The sequence below is a fragment of the Bos mutus genome, chromosome 5 (assembly GCF_027580195.1).
Source record: "Bos mutus isolate GX-2022 chromosome 5, NWIPB_WYAK_1.1, whole genome shotgun sequence".
Lineage (NCBI taxonomy): Eukaryota > Metazoa > Chordata > Mammalia > Artiodactyla > Bovidae > Bos > Bos mutus.
Window position 1 is genome coordinate 76,234,805 of NC_091621.1, and position 11,677 is coordinate 76,246,481.

The following is an 11,677-nucleotide window of genomic DNA, read 5'->3' on the forward strand; positions in this document are numbered from 1 at the left end:
GAGAATTGATTCCAGATAAAATATCAACAAATAAGATTCAGATAGATAATGGGGAGATATAAGTGCAGAATACTGCACGGAAAAAATACTTTGTTGGAGAACAAAATGAGAAAATAGACTCTAGTGTAGAAACTAATTGCAAAATAGAAGATTCATGACATGCAATTGAGGCTTTAAAGCGGGTATCAGACTATCTTGCTGGAGTACACAATTGCAATCACTAAATTATCAGGGGGTAGGGAGTTAAAAATACTTTCTAGAAAAAATAAAACCTAACCAGAATCTTACAAAAGATCCTAGAAAAGGGAAGTGGCTTGGAAGAACTCTTAGAGACATGAAATGACATGATCCATGACCCAATCTAGGAGCTATGTATTTATTGATTTCTTCTGCAGGAGGCCCTGGGTCAGGAAGATCCCCTGGAGAAGGGATAGGCTACCCACTCCAGTATTATTGGGTTTCCCTGTGGCTCAGCTGGTAAAGAATCCATCTGCATTGCAGGAGACCTGGGTTCAATTCCTGGGTTGGGTAGATCCCCTGGAGAAGGGAAAGACAACCCATGCTAGTATTCTAGACTGGAGAATTTCACGGACTGTATAATCCATGGGGTTGGAAAGAATCAAACATGACTGAATGACTTTCACTCTTAGACTCTGTCCTAGAAACTCTGTGGTGGATTTCCTATCTATATTTGCATTTAGTAAATACAACTTTCAAGAATTTTAATAAGAATAGAAAGCCTTAAGTTACATTTTTTTTTCTACAACATAAAGGTTTCCCAATTAGAGCCAGGGAATCTTGGATGATGGTTGGGGGCTTGAGTAGGTTGAGAGCCACCCTTCTGCCATGCATGTGAGTCCAAGTATGAGTTTTCCATGTATTTCTCAAAGTTAAACCAAAATGATCTCTATCATAAACATGTTTTGCTACATATCAGGTGGTGCTAGTGGTACAGAATCCACTTGCCAACGGAGAAGACATAAGAGACGGGGATACATGAATGATGGTGCTTCAGCCATAAAAATAGCCAGAAGTATTGATCAGTTCCATTATGGGCAATAGGATCATTGCCAACACACACACACACACACAAATACACATACATCTATACCCCATTCATGAGAAACACTGGGCTGGAAGAAGCACAAGCTGGAATCAAGATTGCTGGGAGAAATATCAATAACCTCAGATATGCAGATGACACCACCCTTATGGCAGAAAGTGAAGAAGAACTAAAAAGTCTCTTGATGAATGTGAAAGTGGAAAGTGAAAAAGTTGGCTTAAAACTCAGTGTTCAGAAAACTAATATCATGGCATCTGGTCCCATCACTTTATGGGAAATAGATGAGGAAACAGTGGAAACAGTGGCAGACTTTATTTTGGGGAGCTCCAAAATCACTGCAGATGGTGACTGCAGCTATGAAATTAAAAGACACTTACTCCTTGGAAGGAAAGTTATGGCCAACCTAGACGGCATATTAAAAAGTAGAGACATTACTTTGTCAACAAAGGTCCATCTAGTCAAGGCTATGGTTTTTCTAGTAGTCATGTATGGATGTGAGAGTTGGACTATAAAGAAAGCTGAGCGCTGAAGAATTGATGCTTTTGAGCTGTGGTGTTGGAGAAGACTCTTGAGAGTCCCTTGGACTGCAAGGAGATCCAACCAGTCCATCCTAAAGGAGATCAGTCCTGGGTATTTATTGGAAGGACTGATGTTGAAGCTGAAACTCCAATACTTTGGCCAACTGATGCAAAGAGCTGACTCATTTGAAAAGACCCTGAAGCTGGGAAATATTCAGAGCAGGAGGAGAAGGGGATGACAGAGGATGAGATGGTTGGATGGCATCACTGACTCAATGAACATGAGTTTGGGTAAACTCCGGGAATTGGTGATGGACAGGGAGGCCTGCGTACTGTGGTTCATGGGGTCGCAAAGAGTCGGACACGACTGAGTGACTGAACTGAACTGTACTGAACTGAATATACCCCACACATATGAACAACACTTTGGTAGAACAGAGAAACAGACCACTAAACAGACTGAAAATCACATGATGACAGAACAATTCTAAAATCTGCTCTGATTGCTTGGATATCCTTCCTTCAAAATCTTTGCCCAAGTCACATCCTGTACCTTTAAGAAATGACACACTGATAACACCTAACTTCTCAATCCTGTTGGGCTAAGTCCCAACTCTAACCGTGTCTATACAGCGACAAGTTCTGCCCAGTGTGAAACTCAAAAGATAACATTGTTCTGGTCCCCTTTATAAAGGAAGCTGCCTGGTTTCTCCTAGCCCAGAACTGAGAACATTCCAGAGCTTCCTCCAAGATGCTGCTGATCCTGCTCTCAGTGACCTTGCTGGCCCTGAGCTCAGCTCAAAGCCTGTTTGATGGTAAGAGAAGGAAAGGGGAGAGTGCTGAGACTCTGCTTGGGGCTTAAGGGATGGCACTGCAGTGAGGAAGATGGTAAGAGAGGGCAAAAATGAAAGATGAGGTACAGAGTTCTTAAGACAAGGATAAAGCCCTTCACATCCTCATTGACACCAAGGCCTCATACTTTATTTAAAGTGCAATTCCAACCCAATCCAGAATTTTAACCAGAGGAATGACAAGGTAAGTTTTTAACAAAAATCTCTCTATGTGTTATGAAGGATGCATTGGAAAAAAATAAAGACTGGAACAGAGATGTTTCTTTGTGAAGATGTTATGGTAATCAAAGTAGGCTGTAGATGAGGGTGACCCTGTTAGGAGGTGCCAGATGGATGGAGGAGGTGAAGCCCATTCAGAGCTATTTCAGAGAAAGAGACTAGGATAATCTCTCTATCTCTCTCTCTCTCTCCCCCATCTCCCTCTCCCTCTCCCTCTCTCTCTCTCCATGTAGATACAGAGATCCCAGGAACCAGTGGTCTCATTTTACCCCCATCCATATTTAATATTTCAGTACATTGCTCCCAATATGGGCAAACTTGTATCCACTTGTTTACTGCTGGTTGCCCCACCTTGAGAAATATAAGTAAAGGATTTCATGAATGGATATCTTAGAATTCCCATAGGATATAAGTCAATCTAAGTAAAGGATTTCATTAATTGAGAGGGCAGAAGTCCACTAAAATATGACATTGAAATAGCCCAGCACTTCACCTAAATTAGCATTATGGTTTGAGGGATCCTAGGCTTCCCTTGTAGCTCAGTCAGTAAAAAGTCTGCCTGCAAGGCCAGAGACCCAGGTTCAGTTCCAGGCTCAGGAAGATTCCCCTGGAGAAGGAAATGGCAACCCACTCGAGTATTCCTGCCTGGAGAATCCCAAGGACAGAGGAGCCTGGCAGGCTATAGTCTATAGGGTTGCAAGAGTCAGACACGACAGAACAACTAAGCTACACACACACAGGGAGGACAAAACTGCCTTTTCTCTTAGAGTTTGTGATTGATCCTCAGCACAGGAGCAACCCTGCCATTGCTTCATGTCTGCTTCCCTTTGCAATAGCATCACAGACAGTGACTGACAAGTTAACTTCAGGAATATAGAGATGTAGTTGAAAAGTCCCATTCCCTGTACAACAGCTGTGAGCCCTGAACTTACTTTACACTTCATCTTCTGCTTCTTTCCCTAGAAGGCATCAGCGAAGACTTCCCTGCCCCATATATGGCAAGACTTAATTAGTTCTCATTCAACTGTTTGTTTTTTTTTTTTTTCCATTAGCCACTTTTCATTTTTCCGGTGTCCTACTATCATCTTTGTCTTGTCAAGGACTGATTAATGCTAGAAACCCTTCCCAGGTGGCTCAGAGGTCAAGAATCTAGCTGCAACACAGGAGACGAGGGTTCAATCCCTTGGTTGGGAAGATTCTTTGGAGAAAGAACTCCATTCCATTCCATTCCATTGTTCCTGCCTGGGAAATCCCATGGACAGAAGAACCTAGCAGCCGAAAGACCATGGGGTCGCAAAAGAGTCAGATACGATTAAACAACAACAGCAATTAGCTCGGATGACACAGGAGAATTCTGCCTATATACCCTCAGACCAGAAATAACTGTTTAGTACCAACCACTCAACTTGTTCCTTCTTCCCTAATATTCCTCTCTCTAAATATATGGTTTAAGAAGAAATGTAAAGAAATGGAGTCTGGGTCCCTTTGTCCCTGTAATTAATTTTGCTCACTGTTATTTAGTCACTCTTAGGCAAACCATTATTTATGTTTCTCTCTATCTCTCTTTATTGTTGCTTATCAGGTCTTAGAAGAAGTGAATTCCACATATGCATTCAACTGGCCAGACTTGAAGTCACAGATGTCAGTTCACATCACTGACCCAAAATATAACCAGCAACATAACTGACATTGATAATCCATTTGCTTTCTTTTGTCTTTGGAAACATCCTCTGAGAATTCTAAGATGTCCAATAACTTCATTTTTGCCAAATTGAGGACACCTATTTGTCTCAAGAACACAGAATTACTATTCAGTATCACTAGTATGTGAGTGAACAGGAACCCTGCAAAATGAAGCTGAGGGTAAGAGGGAAATTGGTAGTTCACAAGCAGGTCCTAGGAGAAAGGGAATGTCTGATAAGGTGACCAGAGATCAAAATAAGAGGGGTGCCTTCCATCACCAAGTTCTTCTATTCCTGTGCTGTATCCTACAGATGCAGAAAACCCGGACCAGGGCTCCCCTGAGCACTTTCAGAGATCTACTGAGGGACCTGAAACACCACCACCTGGAGCCCCTCCTAATGGTGAAAACCTAGAAGGTGAATCTCAGCTAGGTCCAGCCTCACAAGATGGTGAACCTCAGCAAGGACCACATCCAAAAGGTGATGGACCTCAGCAGAGACCACGTCCACAAGGTGATGGACCTCAGCAGAGACCACCTCCACGAGATGGTGAACCTCCGCAGAGACCACCCCCACCAAAGCAACTTTGTCATCACCATCCTCCCCCACTTTCTCCTGAAAGACATCACAGACCACCACCCCCAAGACATGGACCACAAAGATCTCCCCAAGGCCCACCAACCCAGTAATCTGGAATTCAATGACAGGTATGCCTCAAGCTCACTTTCCATAAAGGTCCTAACTACTACAAGTTTCACACTTTATTATGTCATTGAATCAACTGAAAATATGTGGAAATTGCCTACTCCTGGATTCCAGTCTAAATATTTCTGTTCAGATATTCTGGAATAAAGTAGCAAGACCTTGTATTTATTACATGCTATCCAAGGTGATTCTGATTTTAAGAAAGATGGACCATAGATTGCCTTTTCCCTGATATCTACCTGTCGTAAAGTGGGTTGGTGATGAGAAAGTAGAGCTGTGTTCTCCCTTGTCCTCTCCTATCCTCCTCCTCAGGCTCAATGACTTCCCTTCTCAAGTTTCCACCTGCCAGGCCTCTCAGGTCCCATGTGCCTGATAAATGATACTTTAATTTTTATGCCTGTAATGTTACCCAGTTTTTAAAATATTGACTTTTGATTTAATATATGCTCAAAGTAAGAAAAAAGAAAACAAGACAAAAGTATGAGGTTAATTCTTAACAGCATATTACATCCTACCTTCCCACTTCCTTCCCCAAAGGCCACCACAGTTAGCTCCTTTGAACATCCCCTTGGAAATATTTAGACTTCCCAGGTAGCTCAAATGGTAAAGAATCTGCCTGCAATGTGGGAGACCTGGGTTCGATCTCTGAATCAGGAAGATCCCCTGGAGAAGGGCATAGCAACCCACTCCAGTATTCTTGGCTGGAGAATTCCATGGACACACACACACAAACATATGCTATCTTTTTATTTGCAAATGCTATACTATTTTATTTACATATCTATAAGTTCTTATCTCAAATAACATATTTTGGGGGATCTTTTATTTTCATTGAAACACAGTTGATGTACAATATTATACTAGTTTCAGATGTACTACTTAGTGATTCGACATTTATATACATTATAAATTGATCACTACCAGAAGTCTAGTAAGCATTTGTTAAATAACTTATTTCTTAGAAAAATTCCATATCATTTTGTAGAGCTATATGGATCTGTTTGCTCCTGGTTTTATTTTCATTTTAACTGTATTCTATTCCTTTGTCTGACTGTGCCATGATTTCTTTAACTAAAGCTCTATCAATGGACACTTAGGCTAACCTCAGTTTTTTGCTATTATAGGATATGCTGCAGTAACCATCTTTGTAAATATAATGTATGTTTGAACATTATAAATAGCAGCCTAGAGACAAACAGCCTAAGAAAAAACTTTCTTAATCTTGCAAGCAACAATTTAGAACTCACTGTCTGTTACATGCATTCTAATCACAAACAAGAACATTTAGAAGATTACAGGACATGGAGGAAGAAGAGAAAGTTGAGAAGTTGGGCTCTCATCAACTTCCTTTCAGTTACCAGCAGGGCTATGAACTCAGTTTCCAATACTCTCTGAACTTCCCTTTTTTTTGTTTCAGAAAATATGAAGATATGTGTCCTTCAGAAAGCCATGGAAGAAGGCAGTCTATCTTCCATTTATCAATAAAACAATCAGCATCTAATTTCTAAGTGTCATGTCTCATTCTGGGTGTTTGTGAGTCTGAAATTTGAGGGCCGTGAACCCAGCATAGGAGCATCAAAGACCCGTTCTCATCGATAGGTCCGGATGGCTTCCTCTGGGGCCACCTTCCTAGGAAACATTTTTCCTTCGTTCTTTGCTTGAGGACAGGAGTGTGTATCTCCTTTCAACCTGCTTTTGCCTCCTCCTTCCCCCTAGAACCATTACTCATAAGCCATATACCTCTTCCTCTCCCTCCATGGTTTCTACGGCATTAGGCCATATTTATTTTCTTTACACTTTTAACTAAGACTCTAGTAATGTTATGGAAATAAGGAAAATATTTCAAATGTAAGAAGTTGCACAGAATGGAAATTCTTAAAATTTCCGAAATAATTGATGCTATTGCTAGGGAAATGAGTGGTTCTAGGTCCTTACTCTCTGGAGTCTACTATATCCCACCTCCATATTTTTTTTAAACATTTCTCAGTTTTTTCCCTCCTTAGATCCCCTGCCTTTCTTTAACAAAACCTGAGTATATTTCATAAAGGAAGTGGTATGCTCCAAAGGAATTTGGAGTTCTTGAGACTTGAGTTTAAATCCTATCTCTTTATGTTAGCTCTGGACTCTTAGCAAGCTGCTTCAGGCCTCAGAGCCTTTGTTTACTCATCCATACAGTGAGGATAATAATAATATCTACCCTAGAGGATGAATATAATGAGTTAACATACATAAAGAAAACCATGTACATCAACAAGTTAACGTTATGGGGAGAAAGAGGATGTCCTTCTCTAGATTAAAAATGAAAAAACTGAATGTGGGAAGGAGCCAGATTTTAAGGAGCCAAAAGCTTATATAATTTAGATTGCTCTCTGTAAGGTAAATAGTTGTTGTACAGTTGCTAAGCAGTATCTTACTCTATGAGACCCCACAGACTGTAGTACACCAGGCTTCTCTGTCCTCCACTATCTCCCAGAGTTTGCTCTAACTGATGTCCACCGAGTCAGTTTTGCTAGCCATTTCATCTTCTGTCACCCCCTTCTCCTTTTGCCTTCAATCTTTCCCAACATCAGGATCTTTACTAATGTATTGGCTCTTCTCAACAGGTGGACAAAATATTGGATCTTCAGCTTCAGCATCACTCCTTCCAATGCATATTCAGAGTTGACTTCCTTTAGGATCCAACGGTTGATCTCCTTGCTGTCCAAGGGACTCTCAAGAGTCTTCTCCAGCACCACAATTTGAGCATCAGTTCTCTGATTCTCAGCCTTCTTTATAGACCAACTTTCACATCAATACATGACTAGTACAGTAAATAGGAAAACAGTACAAAATGATTAATACAAAATTCCAAGGCTTCTCCCAGGGCATTAAAAGAGGCCTGTGAAATAGGGGATCCCAAATTTTAAGTTGCATCAGCTTTGTAGAAAATGTAAATCTGACCAAATATAACACATAAACATTGTTCAAGTCCTCATTTAAATAAACCAGTATTTGTTGGACAAAAATGTACATTTTTCATATAGCCAGGATATTGTGAGTATAGACTAAGTTTAGCTAGAAGCAAAGAAATTTAGTGAAAATTTAAGAAAAATACAAACTTTTTATTTCCCTTAACATAAAGTTGAGTTTCCATCTAGATTAGTTTACTAAAAAGACAAATTGTATTCCTATAATGTTAAGAGGTTCATTTGAACAGTTCTCAGGACTGTTAAGTGGTAGGTTTGAAACTATGGAACTTTGCTGTAGAAAGCTATATTTGTTAATTGTTAAACAGAAAACAGGGCTAGTATACTTAAAATTATTATTCCTATGCTTGAAAAATATGTTGTTTACTCATCAATCTTGTAAAAATTACCCAATTGATTCTGAACTCACAGTCATGTTTTATTTGATGCAGCCAATAAAAAAGCACTGTGCAGATTCTTCTCCTAAAATTATGAACATAGCTAACAGTTGTTTGCCTAGGAAAATAACTTAAAAGTGCAAAAAGACAAAAACAAACAAAAAACAAAGGAGCAGCAAAGGCTGATTTATACAAGTTCTTTTAATCTATCAAGGAATTTGCTCTTTTAACCTAATGATATTGAAATATTGGATATTGGAATGCTATCAGAATGTTAAGCCAGGAAGTTACAGGATCAGACTAGACATTTAAAAGATCATTAAGTTTTTATTTTAAATTAACAAGTTGCCAGTCCAGGTTCAATGCACGATACTGGATGCTTGGGGCTGGTGCACTGGGACGACCCAGAGGGATGGTATGGGGAGGGAGGAGGGAGGAGGGTTCAGGATGGGGAACACATGTATACCTGTGGTGGATTCATTTCGATATTTGGCAAAACTAATACAATTTTGTAAAGTTTAAAAATAAAATAAAATTTTAAAAAATTTAGTACATTGGACACCTATATTTATTTATGTTTTTACCAATGCCCAAATAAAACTATAATAATGAAATTTTAAAGTAATTAATGGCCAAGGATAAGAAGAATGTGAGAGAAGACAGCAAACAAAAAAGATGAACAAAATTCTGGAATTGGAATGACTAGATGAAAGTTAACATGGAAGTGAGAAGAGCAGTGCAGATCAAAGTACTTCAGAACCCCTGAGATATTGCCTCTTTTAGAATATTGAATTTCCCTCTCCAGAAGTTCATGTTTATCCACATTTAGTGAAGAACTTGTATTTCTAGTTGTTTGATCCTAGAAATTTTGATTTGTTCTTGTAAGTAAGGTTGTTCTCTCTTTCATTCTCTGTCCATTGAATCTCCTACTAATTTTGATACTTACAAAGTACATGGTGTGGGAAAGTCACTCAATCAGATTATGCCTTTATTCTTTGATCTGAAACGTGAACATGATGCCAAAAATCCAAAGGGATCTTGTGAAAGGTTTCAGCTATATATATGAAGCACTTATGGCTCTGCTGGACACAAAGGAATGATCAATAGACATGTAGCTATGCAGCTGTTCATGTAAAGAAGCTTAATATGGGAAAAGGTTAACTTGTCAACCTGCATCTCTGATGCTGTTGCAAAGCAGAAAGACATGAAGGGATGGCAGGGTTGCTCCTGTTCTGAAAATTAACCACAAACTCAAAAGAGAAGAGGTCCTTTTGTCCTCCCTAGGATCTCTCAAACCCTAATGGTTAAGTGCTGGAGCAGTTCAGTGTCATATTTTTGTGTCCTTCTGCCCTCTTTCTTCATGAAATATTTTACTTATATTAACATACTTTCTCAGGGTAGTGGGACCAGAAGTAAATACATGGATACAATCTGGCCTATATTCAGCAGAGCACATAGAAATATTAAATGTGGGTGGGAGTAAAATAAAACAAATGGGCCCCGGAATCTGTATATCTCCATGTAGAGAGAGAGGGGTTTATTACTGTAGTCTCTGTCTCTGAATTACCCCTGAGTGGCCATCCAGCCATTGATATCCCCTAACAAGGCCACTGCCTACTTTGATTACCATAAGTCTTCATGAGAGAACTTCTCTGTCACAGAGAGGCTTTTGTAAAAACACAAATTTTACTTTGTCATACCTCTGGTTAGGATTCTGTATGGGGCTGAAATTGCGCTTTAAATAAAATGTGAGGACTTGGTATCAATACAATGTTAAGGGCCTTATCTTTGTCTTAGGAACTCTGCAGATCATCTTTCCTTTCATTTATGTATGCCAGCAAATTTGGAAAACTCAGCAGTGGCCACAGGACTGGAAAAGGTCAATTTTCATTCCAATCCCAAAGAAAGGCAATGCCAAAGAATGTTCAAACTACTGTACAATTGAACTCATCTCCCACGCTAGTGAAGTAATGCTCAAAATTCTCCAAGCCAAGTTTCAGTAGTATGTGAACCATGAAATTCCAGATGTTCAAGTGGGATTTAGAAAAGGCAGAGGAACCAGAAATCAAATTACCAACATCCGTTGGATCATTGAAAAAGCAAGAGAGTTCCAGAAAAACATCTACTTCTGCTTCACTGACTATACCAAAGCCTTTGACTGTGTGGATCACAACAAACTGTGGAAAATTCTTCAAGACATGGGAATACCAGACCACCTGATGTGCTGCCTGAGAAATCAGTATGCAGGTAAGAAGCAACAGATAGAACTGGACATGGTACAACACACTAGTTCCAAACTGGGAAAGGTGTATGTCAAGGCTGTATATTGTCACCCTGCTTATATGCAGAGTACACCATGCGAAATGCCAGGCGTGGTGAAACAAAATCTTGAATCAAGATTAATGGGGAAATATCAATAACCTAAGATATGCTGATGACACCAGCCTATAGCAGAAAGTGAAGAAGAACTACAAAACCTCTTGATGAAAGTGAAAAAGGAGAGTGAAAAAGTTGGCTTAAAACTCAGCATGCAGAAAATTAAGATAATGGCATCTGGGCCCATCAGTTCATGCAAATAGATGGGGAAACAATGGAAATAGGGACAGATTTTATTTTCTGGGCTCGAAAATCACTGTAGATGGTGACTTCAGCCATGAAATTAAAAGACACTTGCTCCTTGGTAGAAAAGTTTTGACCAACCTAAACAGCATATTAAAAAGCAGAGACATTACTTTGCCAACAAAGGTCCATGTAGTCAAATCTATGGTTTTCCCAGTAGTCATGTATGGATGTGAGAGTTGAATGCTAAGGAAAGCTGAGCACCAAAGCACTGATGCTTTTGAACTGTGGTGTTGGAGAAACTCTTGAGAGTCCCTTGGACTGTTAAGAGATCAAATCTGTCAATCTTAAAGGAAATCAGTCCTGAATATTCATTGCCAGGACTGATGCTGAAGCTCCAATATTTTGGTCACGTGATGTGAAGAACTGACTCATTGCAAAAAATCCTGATGCTGGGAAAGAATGAAAGCAAGGGGAAAAGGGGACAATGGAAGAAGAGATGGTTGGATGGCATCACCGACTTGATGGACATGAGTTTGAACAAACTCCAGGAGCTAGTGATGGACTGGGAACCTGGCATGCTGCAGTCCATGGGGTCGCAGAGTTGGACACGACTGAGCAACTGAACCGAAGTGATGTCCCTTTACCAGCTTCCTTGCTGCAATGTGATCTCCCAAGTCCCAAACAGAGTCTCAGCATCATCTCCCTTCATTCTTACCAGAAAATGGGCCTTGAAC

The 11,677-nt window shown here is 39.9% G+C and overlaps 1 protein-coding gene across 1 annotated transcript; it reads left to right on the forward strand.

Annotated features, from left to right (window-relative positions):
- Nucleotides 1-1,568: 1,568 nt before the first annotated feature.
- On the forward strand, nt 1,569-8,781 carry LOC138987964 (basic salivary proline-rich protein 2-like). Its single transcript, XM_070371101.1, has 3 exons — nt 1,569-2,396; nt 4,646-5,040; nt 7,642-8,781. Exons 1-2 carry the CDS (start codon nt 2,333-2,335, stop codon nt 5,020-5,022), a joined length of 441 nt encoding a protein of 146 aa, XP_070227202.1. The 5' UTR covers nt 1,569-2,332; the 3' UTR covers nt 5,023-5,040; nt 7,642-8,781.
- Nucleotides 8,782-11,677: the final 2,896 nt, after the last annotated feature.